Here is a 20,859-nt window from a genome sequence, read left to right as displayed (position 1 = left end):
TAGGCTTGAGAGCCTGGGGGGAGGAGGCAGGGCTAGGGATTTGGGGAAGGGGTGGAGTTGAGGCGGGGCCGGGGGTGGGGTAATTAAATAAGGGGGGAGGGCCAAAATTGTGTTTGCTTTGGGCGGAAAAAATCCTAGAGCCGGCCCTGTACATAGACATAAAATGTAAAAACTTAACTGTCTTAGAAACAGTAGCCAATCAGTTGTTTTAATTGTCATATTTGAATTCAGCACATCAAAATACATAATAAATAGCACATTTTATCTCTGAAGCAGACAACTTCTCAAAAATTGTAGACCAGTGAAATCTTAGCTTTAATAAAGACACTAGATTTATGACTTAAAATCTGTAACACACTAACCTCCCTTTTTTGTTGTATGACTACTTCTTTTGTATGGTTTGGGTAGGTAGCAATAACTTTAACAATCTAAATACCTGTCCCAGACTTGAAGAAGAGCTCTGTATAGCTCCTAAGCTGCGCTCTGTCACTAAGGCAGGCCTACACTGGTGCTTTACAGCACTGCAACTTTCTCTCTCAGGCGTGTGAAAAAACACCCCCCTGAGCACAGCAAGTTACAGCGGTGTAAAGTGCCAGTGTAAACAGTGCCCGATGCTGTAAACTAATCCCCTCGTGGAGGTGGACTACCTTCAGCACTGGGAGAGCTCTCTCCGACTGCTGGTGCGCAACCACACTCGCACTTCAAAGCGCTGCCGCGGGAGCACTCCCACAGCAGCGCTTTGAAGTTTTGAGTATCCACGGCCTAACAGAAATTGGTCCAGTAAAAGATATTACCTCACCCACCTTATCTCTCTAAGAACCTGGGACTGACATGGCTACAACTATACTGCATAAAATAAATTATATCAATAATTTTGTATAGTAGAAAGTCATCGTAACAACATTCTTATAAGATCTTTGGTGCTTTAAAACTTGTACTTAATATTTTATGCCTCATTGAATGTCTGCTAATGTGAAAATGGCAATGGAATAACACTTTAGCTTACTACTAAAAACTAGGGCTTTCGATTAATCGCAGTTAACTCACGGGATTAACTCAAAATTAATCATGATTAAAAAATTAATTGCGACTAATCAGAGTTTTAATCGCACTGTTAAACAATAGAATACCAATTGAAATTTATTGAATATTTTTGGATGTTTTTCTACATTTTCAAATATGTTGATTTCAGTTACAACACAAAATACAAAGTGTGCACTGCTCACTTTATATTACAAATATTTCCACTGTAAATATGATAAATGTTATTTTTTTAAATTCACCTCATACAAGTACTGTCGTGCAATCTCTTTATTGTGAAAGTGCAATTTACAAATGGAGATTTGTTTTGTTACATAACTGCACTCAAAAACAAAACAATGCAAAACTTTTGAGCCTATAAGTCTACTCAGTCCTACTTCTTGTTCAGCCAGTCGCTAATACAAACAAGTTTGTTTACATTTATGATGTCACCAGAAAGTGAGAACAGGAGTTCACATGGGACTTTTGTAGCTGGCATTGCAAGGTATTTCTGTGCCAGCTATGCTAAACATTTGTATGCCCCTTCATGCTTTGGCCACCATTCCAGAGGACATGCTTCCATGCTGCTGATGCTCATTTAAAAAAAAAATGTGTTAATTGAATTTGTGACTGAACTCCTTAGGGGAGAATTGTATGTCTCCTGCTCTGTTTACCCACTTTCTGCCATATATTTCATGTTATAGTAGTCTAGGATGATGACTTAGCACATATTTATTTTAAGAACACTTTTGCTGCAGATTTGAGAAAACGCAAAGAAGGTACCAAGATGAGATTTCTAAAGGTAGCTAGAGCACTCGGCCCAGGGTTTAAGAATCTGAAGTGCCTTCCAAAATCTGAGAGGGAAGAGGTGTAGAGCATGCTTTCAGAAGTCTTAAAAGAGCAACACATCGATGTGGAAACTACAGAACCCAAACTCCGAAAAAAGAAAATCAGCCTTCTGCTGGTGACATCTGACTGAGATGATGAAAATGAACATGCGTCGTTCCACACTGCTTTGGGTTGTCATCGAGCAGAACCCGTCATCGGCATGGATGCGTGTCCTCTGGAATGTTGGTTGAAGCATAAAGGGACATATGAATCTTTAGCGCATCTGGGATGTAAATATCTTGCAATGCCGGCTACAACAGTGCCATGTGAACGCCTGTTCTCACTTTCACATTGTAAACAAGAAGCGGGCAGTATTATCTCCTGCAAATATAAACAAACTTGTTTGTCTGAGTGATTGGCTGAACAAGAAATAGGACTGAGTGGACGAGTAGGCTCTAAAATTTTACATTGTTTAATTTTTGAATGCAGTTATTTTTTATACATAATTCTAGATTTGTTAATTCAATGTTCATGATAAAGCAATTGCACTACCGTACTTATAGACTCATAGACTTTAAGGTCAGAAGGGACCATTATGATCGTCAAGTCTGACCTCCTGCACAACACAGGCCACAGAATCTCACCCACTCCTGTAACAAACCCCTAACTTATATCTGAATATTGAAGTCCTCAAATCATGGTTTAAAGACCTCAAGGTGCAGAGAATCCTCCAGCAAGTGACCCGTGCCCAACGCTGCAGAGGAAGGCGAAAAACCTGCCAATCTGCTCTTGAGGAAAATTCCTTCCCGACCCCAAATATGGCGATCAGTTTAAACTTGTATTAGGTGAATTGAAAAAAAACTATTTATTTTGTTTTTTATAGTGCAAATATTTGTAATAAAAAAATAAATATAAAGTGAGCACTGTATACTTTGTATTCTATGTTGTAATTGAAATAAATATATTTTAAAATGTGGAAAATATCCAAAAATATTTAAATAAATGGTATTCTATTGTTGTTGAACAGTGCGATTAATCACAATACATTTTTTAAATCACTTTTCAGCCCTACTAAAAACTACTGGGAATGTTTAAAAATGTAATCTCTTGGAAAAAATGGTATGTAAGAATTTTTCATGACAGTTATATGCTTTCTTGTGAGTGTAGGTGTCGCAGTAAGATTATATGATAATACTTAGTCACTAACTACTGCTGTTGTCTACTCCACTGTGATGATAGCTCAACTTTTTAGGTTTATCCACCATTCCCTAATTTTTTCTGGAGTATCATTCAGTCTTCTCCAAGACTGAGGACTTTTGGGTCATAGTGTAGAAAAGGAACTGAGAAAGGGATTATGAACAAGGAGTTCCTATGATCTTTGAGTGGCCTCTACACATTGCCACTCTTGGAAGATGCCCTTGTGGTGCCGCTGACCTGATGGAAACCTCTAGAACCAGTGTCTGCTGGAGTGACCACATACCCCCTCTCATGCCTTTGAATGTTCTGAAGGTAAAGTATAGAAAGGGGAGGGCTATTTCATCATCCTCAGTTCCTTCGGCATGCAAACCCAGGCTCCAGTAGTGAATAACAGGACTTTGAGGTAGAGGGGAAGATAAGCAGGTAGTGTGAATGTTCAGTATCTCATCTTGAAGAACTCCCACTTGTAAGTAGAGCTAGCCAAAAGATTTTTTTCGGTGAAAATGCACATTTGGCAACACTGAAATGTATTGTGAATTCATGTCAGTTTCGCTGAATTGTTTGTGTTAAGGAAAAAACGCCAAAAAGTCAACATTTCACTTGACATTTTCTAATGAAATGTTTCAATTTTTTGATACAAGATTTTGTTTTCAAATTTCCTTTGAATTTATTTAAAAAAATAAGTTAAACATAGCTCAAAATTAAGTTATTTACTCTACTTAAAATGATTTTTTAAAAACTTTTTGATTAGTTGAAATCTGTTTTTGGTTTGACACAAAATGGTTTTTTTGTTTTTGCAGAATTGCCAACAAACTAGAAAACCATGGTATGCACAGCTCTGGTTGTAAATAACCTTCATTTTATTAAATGGCTTCTGCATAATCTCACTACTGGGAGTTTATCAAACAGTGCATATTCTCCCCAGAACTAGTTAAACAGGGATTGTAACACTACCCTCCCAAATTGGGGCATCAGATCTGGATACCAATTCAGTTGAGTAATGTTTTATGTAGGTATGGATTGATCTGGTACTATAAATCCCTGCTATTGTGATATGGGTAAGACAAGCCCTGAATGGTGTGTTGGACCTGATCAAATGATCCCTAAATCCTTCTGTCATGGTGATGTTAGCCAGCCTATAACATTCCTCAATACTACATATGATTAACTTAGATAAGTGCTGAGTTGTAATGGCCTGACCCTTGTGGTTATCCTCATATGATACTAATAATAGAGGTGAGTCTGTAAGCGCCATTGACCTAAATAGGTCAAAAGTGGATGTCTTCTGAATATCTACAATATACAACTTCGCCTTGCTTGGATGAGGGTGATGTCTCGGGAAGAATATGGCAGATTCAAGGTCTGAGGTGGAAATTGGTTCCCACCTTAGGTAGAAATTTAGAATGTGAGCAAAAAAAATCACATCAAAGATTGTAAAAGGTGGTGGCTTGACCATCAATTCTCCTAGCTGAGGTTATGGCTGTAATAAAAGCCCTCATGATACAGAGATGTAATATGGAACATTCTCCCGTGGCTTTGAAGAGAGGCACTGTCAGCTGCATGAGGACTTGACTGAAGTCCCAACTAGATGTAGGATCCTTCACAGCAGGGCAGATACCTCAGTCCTTCCAGAAACCTTTTCACTATAGGGTTATTGAACACAAACTTGTGTTCCACTTCCATGTGATAAGCAGAAATGACTTCAAGGTGTACTCTGATAGGGGAAAGAGACAGTTCCAGGGACTTGAGGTGGAGCAAATATTGAAGGACAGAAAAGGAACCATGGATGGAGCTGTGTTATTTCTGACCGCCCACAGAAAGAACCTTTTCTGCTTATGGACCTAACAGGAAAGGACTGAACTGGAGTTTGCACTTTCTGGACTCTAGTGGAACAGCAAAGCTGCGAAGATGTCAGTTCTATAGCCCAGGCTGTCGGATGGAATAATTCTGGATCCAGGTGCTGAATCTGGCCTTTCTCAGATGATCTTGCATGATTTATAGAGAGGTAAGTTCCAGGGGACATCAGCATATTAATTTTAACAAACTGATTAATAGTGTGAAACTTATTTTTGAATGTCTTGGTGTGTTTTGGCTGTTTTGACCTTTTTTGTTAGGCCATGGTAGAAATTTATGAAGTAAAATAGTCAGTTTTACTTAGCCGTTTCAGTTTGATTGATCAATAGCTTCATATTAAGAGGTTGTCTTATAAACGTTCTTACATTTTGAGGTCAGAAGCAATCATTATGGTTATTTCCTCTGCCCTACTGAACAATACAGGCCAAAAATTTCTCCCAGTGTTTCGTTTCAGAGTAGCAGCCGTGTTAGTCTGTATCCGCAAAAAGAACAGGAGTACTTATGGCACCTTAGAGACTAACAAATTTATTTGAGCATAAGCTTTCGTGGGCTACAGCCCACTTCTTTGGATGCATAGAATGGAAAACACAGAAGATATTTATACATACATCTGTATACATACATACATCCACCACATTCCTAGGTAAGTTATTTCCCCTCACAGTTTAAAAATCTGCACCTTATTTTCAATTTGAATTTGTCTAGCTTTAACTTCCAGTCATTGTATTTTGATACGTCTTTTGTGTGCTAATTTAAAGAGCCTTCTAGTGCCAGAAATATTCCTATGTATATACTTTCAGGCTGTGATCAAGTCATCTCTTAACCTTCTCTAATAAGTGAAATAGACTGAGCTTCTTAAGTTTCTCACTGTAAAGTAGATTTTTCAAGACCTCAGATCATTCGTAGTGGCTGTTTTCTGAACACTTTCAAATATTCAACCTTCTTTTTGAAATATGAACACCAGAATTGGACACAGTATTCCACCAATGGTCTCACCAGCTATATACATAGTCACCTTCTCCCTACTCCTAATCAATGTTCTCCTGCTTCTACATCCAAGGGTCACATTAGACCTCTTAGACACAGCATCACACTGAGAGCTCATGTTCTGTTAGTTATGCAGCATGACTCCTAAATCCTTTTCAGAATCCCTGTTTTTCCAGGTAACATCCTTCCAAAGAGTGGGACTGGACCATTTCTCCTAAGCTGCCATGGCATAAAATTTCTAAATCTTTTCAATGCATTTGGTCAGATTTTTCATGCTTGCTAAGATAAGGGTTAAGACCCATGTTCTAGAACTAAGGGCAGTTGGTTATGGATGTCAACATTTTTTCCATGACATTCAGTGCTGTCATCAGGGTAATGGTAGGCAACAGGGTGGTGATGTACTATATAAATCAACAAGCAAGATCCCAGTCCGTGTGCACAGAATCACTAAAACTATGGGACTGGTGCATTACCTATTGCATAGAGATCTCCATGACTTACCTTCCAGGTCTCCAGAAACCTTTAGCAGATGCCCTAAGCAGTCACTTCCATCAGGACCATGAGTGGGAGCTCAACAACCTAGTCTTGTACAATATCTGCAAAGCTTAGGGGATCTCTGTAATGGATCTCTTTGCAACCCCAGACAATGCAAAATGCCAGATCTTCTGCACCATGAGGGGACTTGGCCACAACTCCTTAAGGAATTCCTTCCTAGTTCTCTGGCCCTGCGCTCTCCTTTACGCCTTCCCTCCAACACCATTAATTCTCCAAGACACTGATCAGATTATGGCAAGACCAGGCGAGGGTTATCCTGATAGCACCTTCTTGGCCGAGAGAGGTGTGGTATTTCGATCTACTTCACCTTTCTATAGAAATGTCCTGCTCCTATCAAACCTCCTAATACAGAACTCAGGCATCATTAACCATCGCAATCTCCCAGCTCTGAACCTCAAGGCCTGGCTCTTTTTTTGTTTCTCAACCTCCGAGTTGGACTGCTTAGAGGAAGTCCAGTCTGCACTTCTCAATGCTAGGAAGCCTTTCATATGTAAAAATTATGTACAGAACTGGAAGCGCTTTCTTTTCTGGTGTTCACATCGCTCTGTATCCACTTCTGAAACTCCTCTCTCCAGAATCCTCAATTACCTACTGCAGTTCAAAACAAGTCGATTATGATTAAGTTTGGTCTAAGTACACCATGCAGCTATTATGTCTTTTCATTTGCTTATCAAGGGCTCCCCACCATGGCCAGATTCCTTAAGAGCTTATCTGTTTCCTCATAGTTGGAACCTCACACCTTCCTAGTATCTTAATTTGGTCCTTAACATCGCGATGAACTCCCTATTCAAACCTAAGGCCACCTGTTCACTCCACCACCTCTCCTTTAAGATTTCATTCCTGATAGCTGTCACCTTGCATAAAAGGTTGAGAGAATTGGGAGTGCTCATGTTTGACCCACCTTATGTTACCGTCTATCGTGACATGGTCATGCTGAGCCCCTATCCTCGATTCTCCTTGAAGATTTTGTCAGACTTGCATATTAATCAGGATATCTTTCTGCCAGTATTCTTTCCCAAGTCCCACTCCTCAAGAGAAGAAGCTAGACTCACACTTCAGACGTTCAGAGGGCATTTGCCTTTCATCTGGACCAGACTAGAAGCTTTAGGATTTCTCTTCAACTTTCTGTATCCTTTTCTGAAATAAAGAAAGGACAATCAATTTGTTCTCAGAGACTCTCTAAATGGGTTTCAAGTTGCATCATAGTCTGCTATGAGGTCACTGGGGTAGAACCTTCCCTAAGGTGCCAGCACATTCCACCAGGACTCAATCCATTTCAGTTACCCTCCTCAAGGACATTCCCCTCATGGAAATTTTCATGGCTGCAACTTGGTCCTCTGTTAACATGTTCCCCAGACATTACGCTATCCTATCTGCATTCAGGATGGACACAGCCTTTGGCGATGGTGTCTTATGCACTGACTTGCATCTGCTTCCTTTGCACGTGCTTCCTCATTGAGTTACTGATTGGGAATCTCCTATGTTGGAGCACCCATAGGCACATATACTTGGAGGAGTAGAGGTTACTCAACCTTCAGTAACTTGAGTTCATTGATATGTTTTGTTTCTATGGGTGCACCACCTCCCTCACTCCTTTTTGTTTGCTGCGGAGTCTGGCTTTGTAGTTGTGAAGGAACTGGATTGGCAGTGGGTCCTTCCATTCCTGTATGCTCTTACTTTGGAGCACATGGTGCTCAGGCATGGACCTGCAACACTGCTAATTCAAATTTCCTATCAAGCACTTGCAAGTGTGTGCACATGCTACAGTGGATCACCTATAGGGACAAAACATCTTGAAGTTAGTGAAAGGTAAGTAACCTCTCCTTGTCAAGCCCCAAATCTAGACTCCTTCATGTAAACCGTAACATTTATTTTCAGGTCTTCAGATTATGGGGGAGGAGAACGGGATGACTGTTCTTTCTAAAGAAGATACCCTCTTAAATTCTGAATACCGACATTAATTCCTTCTCATGGGCTCTCCATTTACGTGTTTTACACCACAGAAAAGAAGCAACTTAACATCCACACTGACTGACTGTCCAAGCCATAGAAACCAATTATCAGGGACAAAATGTGGCTTCCCCATAGCACCCCATTAAGTTGGAAGTATTTGCATTTTGGGCTTGTCCCCCTGCAGAGCATTCTCTTGAAAGATGTGCAGTTTAACCATTTAGAAACTATTTAGAGCTTAAGTGTACCCTTGTAAGTTGCCAGTAGAGGAAATTAACACGCAGCTCAACTGTTTCCAGCTTTTTGCAGGGTAAAGGACTCTTCAGCACTGTGTGTGTTCGCAGAACCTCATCCTATTGGGCGAGTGTGTGTTGGCAAGAATGTGTTGCTATTAGCCAAATTTGTCTCTTCCCTAACATTGCTGTCAAGGTTGAAATTGCCTAGTGCTGTACTTCCTGATGGCATCACTCAGAAGCTCTTCGGCAGCTGTGCTGCACTTGGCTTACCTACTATGAGGTAGTGTCTCCTTTTCTGGTCAGAATGAATAGCTAGCTTTTATAAAACTTTAAGTTTCTCTTTGTATGTGAATGATTTTAACTCCTGTGTGCCAGAAAGTGCAGAACTTTCACCACTGTGTCCTAGTAATAAGCTCTTAATGTAAAACACTAATATTTGCTTTGCTGCTTAGTGTCAGGATATTCACTTATATGACTGAAAGTTGTTTACATGCTCACAGTATATGAGTGCATGAAAAATTGAAAGTAACAAATCTCTAAAACTCTTAAGGTTGAAAAGCAAGTTGCTATATGCAGAATTGTGTTAGAGCTTATTTGCAATTTGTATTCAAAGTACTACAGGCTTGGAAACTGTGCTGAATGTCTTAGGTTGATCTGTTCTTTTGATTCTGGAAGAATGATAAAGATGAATCAGATTTAATGATACAGAGAGAATACGGCATGCTGAGCGGGGAGTGGAAGTGCATCTATTGCATCTGCTTGAGTCAGCAGCTAGTGCTTTCTGCTGTTACCCTTTAGTGTCAGAATAGTCGGAAGGTTACCTGAGGGTACTATGAATCACTTCAGTGACTTCCTCACTGATTATTAGTCTACAGGATGGCATGTTATTTAAGCACATAATCTTTATTTTTTGGTCTTGAGAAATTTATTTGTGATTAAAAGGGAAGTAATTGGAAAAAAATATTTATTCCAGTATAATTGCTTATTTCAACAGCAAGAGATTAATAGTTAGAAACCCAGAATGTTCTGTGTGTAGGGGGGCGAAGCTCATGTTCTAACTAGTGAAATATAGCTAGGACTTGGAAAAAACTCACTTGCAGATGGGAAGATTTCCCTGCTAAAAGTGGAATGTAAGTATTCAGTATCTGTAGAACTTAAGTTGTCTTTTAAAAACCAAAATTCTCATCCTTAATGTTCTGGAAATAACTTCAAATGTATAAACTGGCATAATATTACCTGTCTGAAACAAGCTCTAGTGCTTCTAGTGTGCTGTCTTTTTGTTCTGTTTATAGGCACTAGGCTCTATAACAGGGGTGGCCAACCTGAGCCTGAGAAGGAGCCAGAATTTACCAATGTACATTGCCAAAGAGCCACAGTACTACATCAGCAGCCCCCCATCAGTTCCCAGCGCTTCCTGCCCACCAGCAGCCCCGCTAATCAGGGCCCCCTCCCCACAGCCTCCCGATCAGCTGTTTCACAGGGCCTGTGGCAGAGCCAGGGGTTGAGCAGTGAGCACACCCCCTCCCCCGGCACATTGGAAAGTTGACGATTGTAGCTCCAGCCCCAGAGTTGGTGCCTATACAAGGAGCCACATATTAACTTCTGAAGAGCCACATGTGGCTCCGGAGCCACGGGTTGGCCACTCCTGCTCTATAATAATACAAATAATAATACTAAGAATCTAGCAGCGATGTAAAACGAATCAAACATAGATACTGGTCACTTTCACTGCTATTATTTAGAACCCTGGGAGCAGTAGTGAGTGTTCAGAATCATGTCTATTTCATGCAGATGCTACTGTTGGAAAAACTATGAGCAGCTGCAGAGGTAAAGGCTTGTCGGGATTCCTGTAAAAATGGTAAGTGCTTTGTAAAATCAGGCCCTAGGCATCTCAAGTTGAGCAACGAAAATTAGTGAAAACTATTTTGGCAATTTTGACCTTAATCTCTGTCTCCTACTTTTTCCATTTGTAAAAAGAGGAGGATAATTCCATTTTATCTTGCAGGAGCATTGTGAAGATAAATTCATTATTATTTGTGAAGTACTCTGATACTACAATGATGAGTATAGAAAAGTCCATGAGGAAATTAATAATTCTGTATTCAGTGCAGGGTTTGTATTGTGTGTGGTAAATAAGGCCTTAGGTTCACTCACTGATGATAAAAATAATATTCACTGAGCACAATCCATCCTGCTTATTGAATGAGGCAGAGTCATGTGAAAAAAGTGATCATGCAATTAAAGACTGTCATAATTCTGCCCCTTTGTGCCTTGTATTAAGTTTGCACAGACAGACATAATATTGACTTTGAAATACTTGGCTGTTCAACCCTTAATGTTCTTTTAAGATAAGTTAGTACTATGTATAGTTATATAATATGTCTTGCATGGAGGCCAGTATTCCTGTTCAATACTTTTGCGTTCCACTTTCAAAATCCAAATATCAGCTACCCACAAGTTTTAAGTCCCCATTATCCCCTTCACTAAGAGTCCATCTTCTCTTGGATCATACCTAAAGTCCAGTGGTTCCGGATCACAAAATTTACTGCCTCCATAGCCTTTGAACAATCCTCACTTTAATTCCCCATTTAAAAAATAAGTGGGTGCTTTTCTTCTGCCTCCCATGATCCTAACTAGTGCTGGGAGGTGCCCAGGGAAATGTTTATTATATCCATAAATCCACAGGGCATACTTCAAATATTACTCCTGAGGGCACTCTGCATCAAAAAATTGAAAATTCTGAGCACAGTATTTTTAAATTCTGCAAATTTTATTTGTCAAAATAACACTGCATAATCACACCAGTTTCAATTATTTTGGTAATTTATTTCAAAATACCTGTCAGCAAGTATATATCTAACAATACAGACACACAAAAATTCCCCCAGGAATAGAGAGCCAAGAAAACCCCTGACAACCCAGTTCCAACCCAGTTCCTGTTTCTCTGCCCATTTCTGTGGGGGAAAGGAAATTCTGCACGCACAACATTAATTTCTGCAAAATTCGGCGTTGTGCAGTGTTGCAGAATTCCCCCAGGAGTAACATATAACCATTCTAAAACAATTATAAACCATAGAAGAAATATGGAAAACAAAATTCTTGTTCAACACCAGAAACCACCTTGTGGGAAATCAGCACTCTTTAGTGACAGCATTGTATGTTATATAATGTATTTTAAGCTGGCAAATTTAGTACTTTGAAATGTTTATACATCTCCTTCAATTTGTTTTAATGTTTGAACAGTTTGGTAAAAACACTTGCATGGGTTGAAACACAAAAATCCATCCTGCTTCAAACATTTGTTTTTTTTAACATAATCCATTTTAACTGTTTACAATTTATCAAAATAGTTTTATATCAATTTAATGCTGAAATGTATTCAAATGTGGTTCTTTATTGCCATGCTAGCATTGGTTGACTGTACTAGTGTTTTTCACTATTCTATTGAAAAGTGCAACATTTATTTGCAAGTGTATTGTAATATATTCAGACTGCGTTTACCATATTTTGTTGCTTTACACTGGTGATAGCAGACAGTAAGCTTCCTTGTACGGTGTATGTTAAAACCGCTTTAATCAAAACTAGTGTGATATTCTTCAGCATTAGTGTTATAAGGATATAGGTTGAGTGTCCTACAGTGTGTCACTGATACAAAAACTGGGAAAAAAACAACCTCTAAAAGAAATGTACGAAAACATTTGCAATTGTTTTTCTTTACTTTAAAGCTTATCTTTTTAGAAGAATGGGTAGTTCATGATGTTGTATAAATCATAATATCTGATTAACTTTCTATCACCTGGAATTTTCCTTTCTGGTTAAAAAGAATGGGCTACTAAAGGTGTCTTTTGCCTTTTTCTTCTGTATTAGAATTTGTATTTCTGATTACTTAATAAGGTGTGTGTTAAACTAAATCAAATTCAGATTGAACTGTTGTTCATTTCTGTAAAATGCTACTAAATCCTTGGCTTGATCATTCTAACCAAAATATTCATATAGATAGAAAAAGGAGAATTTTTGTATTGATCAGACGCATATAAAATTTACCTGCTTACCTAAATAAAACTAATCACTTCTAGACGTGCAATAAACTGAAGTATACTTTATTTCCCTTCTAAAAGGGTCTTTCTTATAATAGGACAACTACCCTTATGTTGACTATGGGATACTGTCACCTTTCAGAACACTGTTTTCTGACAGGGCATCTTAAAAATGGTATGACATAGTTTTTTTTTTTTTTTTTTTAATTTAAGAGGAATTTTTCTGCTCTTCAGCTGATGTTTCGAAAGGTATTTTGGGCTTCCCCGAAGGGCAAATTCAAACCTGCTTCCCCAGCCCCTACCTTTGTGCACACTATTTCCTGCTGCCCTTTCCATTTCAGTTTCCTTGCCTTTCTAATTGGTAAACATTCTCTACCACAACCTGAGGAAGCATCTTCTTGTGAACATGACCCAGGACAGTGATTGAGTTCTGTCTTAAAACTTTTGCATGTGGCAGAAGGTAAAACTGAATATCGATAAAACAATGGAACTTACTATAAACACACTTCTGTCAAAAGCACTAAATACACAGACTGAAAAAAGGTGTATTTTTTCTCTAATCTTTCATTTATAGCAATCTAAGATATTATTTGTTATAAGATTAGTTATAAAACTTTCAGATGAGAAGTAATTTTGTTTAAGCTCACTGTCTCTTTAAACACAAACAGAACAAGCAAAAACCCTTTACATTGGCTTGCATTTTGTCCCACAAAGCACGCACACACACATTTTACACAACAGTTGACTCTATCAAGTCCCATTGAAACATTTCTACATATTATTCAAAGAACTATATTCTAATACATCAGCCGTAACTCCTAATCACACTATCTCTTAACATCATTTTCCAATCTAGCTCCCATTTATCAAGTTGTCTGAGTTGACAAATGACAAATATGTGAAGCCCTTGCATTAAAAAATATCTGTTTTGGTTTTTTACATTTGCTTCTAATAACAAGAAGACCACCAATTCTCTAATATGAAAAATGTCAAGTTGCATGTTGGTTTACTTCAAAGAATACTGTAACACTCATTTTGGAAGAATATTTACCATATGCCCTATTTGATTTACTCAGTAATTATGCCCTGATATTTCTGAGTGTTGGCTGCCACTGGTCGGGTAGTAGCAACCAATAGGAACATAACTTTGTCTATCCTTTAGAGCAAGAGATATCAAACTCATTTGATATGGAGGGCCTCATCCGATACCCTGCCACTTTAATAACAAAAGTTATTAAAATAGAAATAAATGTAAACCATGTTGGTGGTAATTTATTTTCGATCTTAGTGATTGCTACTGCTGCTCTCCAATACCTGGCATCTCTTTGCTTGAACCAGTATGTCAGCATTTGGAGCAAATGACTGGGCTGAGGCTATCTTGAGTATCGAGTTCAGATGTCTCACTTAGTTGAGAATGTAATTTAGATCTGTTGATATTTATGATGGAGAATATTCACACAGGTTTGTACTCCTAAACATGGAAAGAGTTATTGATGCAACGAACTTCAGTTTGGGATAATTTGATCATAGGTACTGATAAAACTTGAACACTAATGTCAGATAATTTGCCCTTCAACAGAATATCTCATTGCAGTTCAGTAAGTTCCATTTGGTGCTCTTCTGGTACATCATGCACATTGATAGAAAATGGTGTGCTGAACACTGGAAACTCTTCTACCAGGTTTCTGAAGTCAGAGAATCATTCTTGAAATTCTTTTCTCAGTTGATCACTTTTGCTCACATACCTTTCTGTGATTTTATCACATTGAGTCCCAGTAGTGTCACAGTGATTTCAGGATGGGAAAATGTGCCAAGTTACACTGGGAAAGTTGCTTATCTCACAGCTGAAGCTTAATTGCAAAGGCACAAATGTTGTCATAGTATTCAATCACTACTTGGTTGCACCCTTACATTCTTGTGTTCAGTGAGTTCAGATACTCTCTAATATCTGCCATGAAAGCAAGGTCTTGAAGCCATTCATTGTCCTGTAATTCAGTGACGTCTTCCCTTTTTTGATCCATGAAAAGCTGGATCTCACTACTCAATTAAAAAAGTGCTTCAACCCTGGTCCCTGACTTACTCATTGAACTTCAGTGTGATACAGCAGTCCACAGTGAATGTCACATTCTTCCAACAGCTGAATGAGTTGCTTGTGGTTGAGACCACTAGCTCAAATAAAATGTACAGTTTTAACAACCATATCTATAACAAGATTCACTTTCAGAGTTCTACTACAGAGAGCTTTTTTGATGTAAAATCGCTAACCTGCTGTTTATGATTGATGGTTTGCAATTTGGCCTCTTGTTCTTATGGGGCCAGGCTCTCAGCTCCTTTCCAGCCCACAGCCAATTTAATCAGAGCTTCCACCAAATTTTCTGCTGTCGTGTCTCATCAGCACCAGTTCTAAGAGCTCCTCTGCTATACACCTGTTCTTATCAACTCTGCTAATGAATACTGCAAGCTGAGAAATGTCACTTACATCTGTGCTTTCCTCAGTTGCGAATGAAAAAGCAGCAAAGGACTTAACTTTGACCTGGATTTGACTGTTCAAATTCTCAACTAAATTATTGATTCTCTCAGCAGTTGTGTTTCTTGAAAGGCTGATATTTGCAAAAGTTTGCTGCTTATCTGAACATGCTATTTCTTTAGCTTTTAGCATGCAGTTCCTCAAAAATTCTGCCTCAGAAAATGGATTAGATGACAGCTCTTTCATGGGCAACCACATAGTTTGCCTTAACAGCAACATCACTTAAGTGTGGAGCACTAATAAGCACTGCTGCTTTTTCGCATAACTTTCCTATGTACTTACCATATTTCTCAGGATAGTTTCTTTCATAGTGTCTTCAACTTTTGTTTTCTTGCAAGTCAAGCACCTAGGCTTTCCATTCATGTCCAAAAAGAAATAAAAAATTCTTCATTTCTCTTGAAATTTGTGGCACTCTTGATCTACCGTTCTCTTCTTGGATAAAGACATGATGACCACTTGTCACAAACTGAATAAGGAATTGAAGGAAGGGAAAGGTAGAAGGAGGGTTATCTCCTCTTCTTTTCTTTTTTCTTTTTAAAATATTTATTAGGGCTGTCAGATGCGCTAAAGATTCATATGACCCTTCATGCTTCAACCACCATTCCAGAGGACATGCATCCATGTTTATGATGGCTTCTGTTCGATAATGATCCAAAGCAGAGTGGACCGATGCATGTTTGTTTTCATAATCTGAGTCAGATGCCACCAGCAGAAGGTTGATTTTCTTTTTTTAGTGGTTCAGGTTCTGTAGTTCTTCTTCGAGTGATTGCTCCTGTGTATTCCACAATAGGTGTGCGTGCTCGCCACGTGCACTGGTGCTGGAAGTTTTTCCCTTAGCAGTACCCGTACTGGGGGAGCACCACTGCGACTCCTGGAGTGGCGCCTATATATCGTGCTATAAGGGGAGCTATGGGCTCCCCCCACCCTCAGTTCCTTCTTGCCGCCAGTGAAGTAGTCGGAACTTTTGTGCTCCAGCTCTGCTGCAGCCCTTCTTCTCGACCTTAGTGGTACTGTTGTACGTTGTTCTTCAATCGTTAGAGCGGGCTCGGGGCATGCCCCGTGCCCCAGGCTTCAAGTCGTGTGACTCCTGTCGCCGCTCTATGCCCAGAAGTGACCCTCACGCTGACTGTTTTTGCTGCCTGGGTGAGACTCACATAAGCGACCGCTGCAAGATCAGTAGGTCATTCAAGCCAAGAACCAAGAAGGAGAGAGACTTCAGACTTTGAGCTCTCCGGATGGAGTTGGCACTGACTTGGATGCCAGTGTGCAGATCGGACTTGGCACCGGACCCCGCGTCATCGGTACGTAGCGAGGCCCCTTCGACCAGTCGGCGCCTGTTCTCCCTCCAAAAAGCAAGGGAAGGGCTCGGCTTTGCAACGCTGCCGCGATAAGGACAAGGGGGAGGCTGGTCCCACGCTGGGCAGCCCTCGATCCCCCCCCCCCGGGCTCTAAGGCTCCGACACGTGTGGAGCGGAGCAGCTTGGTACCGTCGACCCAGGCATCCCCACCGGTACGGATGCCGTCGACGCCGGAGGCGGTGCAGGCTGCAAAGGATATTATGTCCCTGCCCGTCCTGAGCTCAAAATGGGGTATGGGCCCTAGGTCGTGGGGCAAGCCCCCTTTGGGTGCCCACCAGACCTCTCCGAGCAGCCGCAGTTCCCGCTCTGAAGATCGATCCCTGCACTGCTGGGCGCTCTTCAGGCAGCTCCCGGCCACCCTCGACGCCGGCAGGGCCGCCGTCGGGATGGGAGTCGCGGGGACCCTCCACGCCCCCTGCCAGCGAGCAGAGGCACCGAGAGAGGCACCATGAATGCTCACCTGCTAGACATGGGTACTGGAGCCGCTCTCGACGGGACAGATGTTGCTGCTCCCGTTCCAGCTGCTGCTCGTCGAGGCGCCACGCCGAAGACTCCCCTCAGGGTACCTCGGTGTCAAGGCACCGGGCTTTGCGTCGCCGCCACGTGTACCGAAGCAGTTCATTGCGTGGGTACCGTTCGTCGTCATCGAGAGCACGGTCCCGAGGGAGACGACGCCACAGACGCCGCTCCTACCGTTCCCGCCGCACCGAGCGTTCTTCGGCGACCTTGGCCTTGGCACGCGTCCACCCACCCATGGCACGTGCTGTCCCGCCGGAACACATGTTGCCATCCCATGCTCAGCCGAACCAATGGCAAGGGACAGTGGTGCCAGTGGGCACCGTGGCCATCAGTGCCAGCCCAAGTGGAGGCCCTTTCAGTCGCCGGAGCGTCCCGGGCTCCATTGGCCTCCTTTGGCTGCCCACGAGATAAGTCGGCGGGCCACGAGTCGGCAGACACGTGCCGGGACTCTGACCTCGGTATCGACGCCCCGGCACCAACCGAGGTGCCCGGGTCCGTACGGGCCATCTCCCCAGTACCGGACGACACCATAGCGGCGCCTTCGCCTTCGGTTTCGCAGGAGGACTTAAAAGCAAACCAGGACCTGCTAAAACAGGTGGCTTCCAGCTTATAGCTGCAGGCCGAGGAGATGGAGGGTCCATCTGATTCCCTCTTTAACGTCCTGTCTCCCTCGGCACTGGGTCGTGTGGCCCTACCTCTGCACCAGGGTATTGTCAACATTTCAAACTCCCTGTGGTAAACCCCCGCCTCCTTGGCCCCAATCTTGAAAAAGGCCGAGAGGAAATACTTGGGCCGGTGAAGGACCATGAATACTTGTATTCACACCCGGCACCCAACTCGCTCGTCGTGGAATCGGTAAACCACAGAGAGCGTCAGGGCCAGCCCCCGCCCACCCCAAAAAATAAAGACGCCAGGAGACTCGACTCTTTTGGCAGAAAATTTTATTCGTCGGCTAGCTTCCAGCTTCGCGTAGCCAGCCACCAGGCCTTACTGAGCAGGTAGGACTTCAACCTGTGGGAGTCCCTGCCTAAATTTGAGCCCCTCCTCCTGGACCGGGACAGGAAGGACTTCAAGGAAGAGGGGTCGTCGTCGGCAAAAGCGGCCCTGCAAGCAGCATCCGATGAGGCGGGCACGGCGGCCCGCTTGATGGCTTCCACGATCACCATGCGCAGGGCGTCGTGGCTCTTGTTGTCCGGGCTGTCGACGGAGGCACAATCGCTGATGCAGGACCTCCCATTCGATGGCAGGGCGCTCTTCGCGGACCAGACGGACGTCAGGCTGCATGGGATGAAGGATTCCTGCACTATCTTGCAGACCTTGGGCCTCTACGTTCCCCCGGCTAAGGACAAGGCCAAATCTGTTCCGATGGCTCAACCTGCGAAGAGCAGATATAAGCCCCTGTACAAAAGGCCCAGAGACCAGAAGCATCAGTCTCAGAGGCAGTCCCACTTCCCTCTAAGGGCAAGAGGCAAGGGAAGAGGTGTTTTTGACTATCTGCAGGGGGTCACCAGGCCTGTTGCCAGGGAGGACCCCCCCCCCCCCCCGATTAATAGTTTGTGTTCTGCAACCAATTGTCTGCCTTCCTCAGGGCGTGGTCCCGCATTACTTCGGACCAATGGGTCCTCAGTATCATCTCCAAGGGCTATGTTTTGCAGTTCACCTCACCCCCACCAAATCACCCGCCATCCACGATGGCCCCGGGGGACCCGGAACATGTCCGCCTCCTGCATCAGGAGGTGGACTGGTTGCTCCACCTGGGGCGGTGGAAAAGGTACCAGTTCAGTTCCAGGGCAAAGGGTTCTACTCCTGATACTTCCTGATCCCGAAGGCGAAAGGGGGTCTCAGGCCTATTCTGGACCTGCGCAACCTGACCAGGTTTCTAACCCGTTCCAAGTTCTGCATGGTGTCCCCTCCCTGGACCCAGGGAACTGGTACGCGGTCCTGGATCTCCAGGACACGTACTTTCATGGCCATATTTTCGAGGGACACGGACGTTTCCTCCAATTCATGGTGGGGATGGACCACTACCAATTCACAGTCCTCCCCTTTGGCCTATCCACGGCTCCCAGGGTTTTCACAAAATGTATGTCTGAGGCGGCCTACTTCAGGCGGGAGGGCGTACAAATCTTCCCGTACCTAGATGACTGGCTTCTCAAGGGGGAGTCCCGTTTCGAAGTGGAGTCCCACGTAGAACTGCTCCTCTCGACGTGCGCCGATCTGGGCCTGGTCGTGAGCGAGACCAAATCGACATTAGTGCCTGTTCAGCGCATTCATTGGGGCCCTGCTGGACTCCTCCAGGGCCACAGCCTCTCTCCCCCTGGACAGGTTCGAGACCCTAAGGGATCTCATCGCCTCGGTCACGGCCTTCCCGGTTACCACGGCGAGGGCGTGTCACATGGCGGCGTGCACTTACGTAGTCTGCCATGCCAGGCTCCGTATGAGGCCCCTCCAATTATGGCTGGCCTCCCAGTTCTCCCAGACTTGGGACAGTCTGGACAAGGTTCTCACAGTCCCGTCCCCGATACTCGCTTCCCTCCTATAGTCCTGCCCGAGCAATATGTGGCAAGGAGTTCCCTTCAGGGAGGCCAACCCATCCATAGACCTGATGTCCGATGCTTCGGGCCTGGGCTGGGGAGCCCACACTGGGGACGTACAAACCCAGGGAACGTGGTCGGCCCCGGACTTGCCCCTTCACATAAACGTCAAGGAGCTCAGGGCGGTTCGGTTGGCGTGCATGGCGTTCCTCACACACCTCCACGGCAAGGTGGTCAGAGTCCTCACAGACACCGCCGCCATGTACTATATCAACAGGCAAGGCGGGACACGCTCCCTAGCCCTCTGCCGGGAAGCCTTGAACTTATAGGAGTTCTGTATAGCCCCTATACCTCCCTGGGATACCTCCCTGAGGGCGGCTCACCTCCCGCAATATGCAAGCGGACCACCTCAGCAGGGTCTTCTCCCCCCAGTACAAATGGTCGCTCCAGTCGGAGGTCACTCGCTGGCTCTTCCAAGAGTGGGGAGCTCCCCAGATCGACCTGTTTGCAACCCATCAGAACCAGTATTGCCCCCGTTTCTGCTCGGGGCGGGGGGGAAAGGTGCGATCTCCGATGCGTTCCTCCTGAGCTGGTCGGGCCAGCTCCTCTGTGCCTTTCCCCCGTTCCCCCTCATTGCCAAGGTCCTTCAAAAGGTGAAAGCGGACAAGGCGAGAGTCATTCTCATAGCCCCGGTGTGGGCCCGCCAGCACTGGTCGTCGTCCCCCCCCCCCCCCGAGGGTGCTGCCGCTCCGCCCGGACTTTCTCTCCCAGGACGGGGGGCGCCTCCTCTATCCCAATCTGGCCGCGCTTCACCTGACAGCGTGGCTGCTCCATGGTTGAATGAGGAGGAGAATCGGTGATCGGAGCAGGTAAAGCTAGTCCTTCTGGAAAGCAGGAAGCCGTCCATGCATTGGACGTGCGTGGCGAAGTGGTCCAGGTTCGCCAGGTGAGCGAGTGAGCGGGGAGTGTCTCCTTCTGCCGCACTTCTCCAGTTTATCCTGGACTACCTCTTATCCCTTAGGGCCCAGGGACTGGCACCTGCCTTGGTCTGGGTGCACCTGGCGGCCATATTGGCCTTTCACCCGCTGGTGCAAGGCCACTCGGTCTTCTCCCACTCGATGACCTCCCATTTCCTGAAGGGCCTTGACTGTTCGTTCCCGTACGCTAGGCCCCCCGTGCCACAATGGGACCTCACCCTGGTCTTATCCGGGCTCACGGGACCCCCCTTTGAACCTCTGGCCACGTGTTCCTGGTCAC

General features: G+C 43.8%; 1 protein-coding gene across 6 annotated transcripts in view; it reads left to right on the top strand.

Annotated features, from left to right (window-relative positions):
• The window catches only part of JMJD1C (jumonji domain containing 1C), a 348,731-nt gene that overhangs the window by 153,376 nt on the left and 174,496 nt on the right, over window positions 1–20,859 (top strand). The window contains exon 2 of one of the 6 annotated variants that reach the window (XM_042854775.2): window positions 4,894–5,050. The exons of the other annotated variants lie outside the window; for them this stretch is intronic. Within the exon in view, the coding sequence (XP_042710709.1) occupies window positions 5,036–5,050 (15 nt within the window). The 5' untranslated portion in view covers window positions 4,894–5,035. The remainder of the gene's footprint in view (window positions 1–4,893; window positions 5,051–20,859) is intronic. 6 annotated transcript variants of the gene reach the window in all.

The sequence above is a fragment of the Chrysemys picta genome, chromosome 7 (assembly GCF_011386835.1).
Source record: "Chrysemys picta bellii isolate R12L10 chromosome 7, ASM1138683v2, whole genome shotgun sequence".
Classification (NCBI taxonomy): domain Eukaryota; kingdom Metazoa; phylum Chordata; order Testudines; family Emydidae; genus Chrysemys; species Chrysemys picta.
This window is presented reverse-complemented; position numbering and strand designations above follow the sequence as displayed.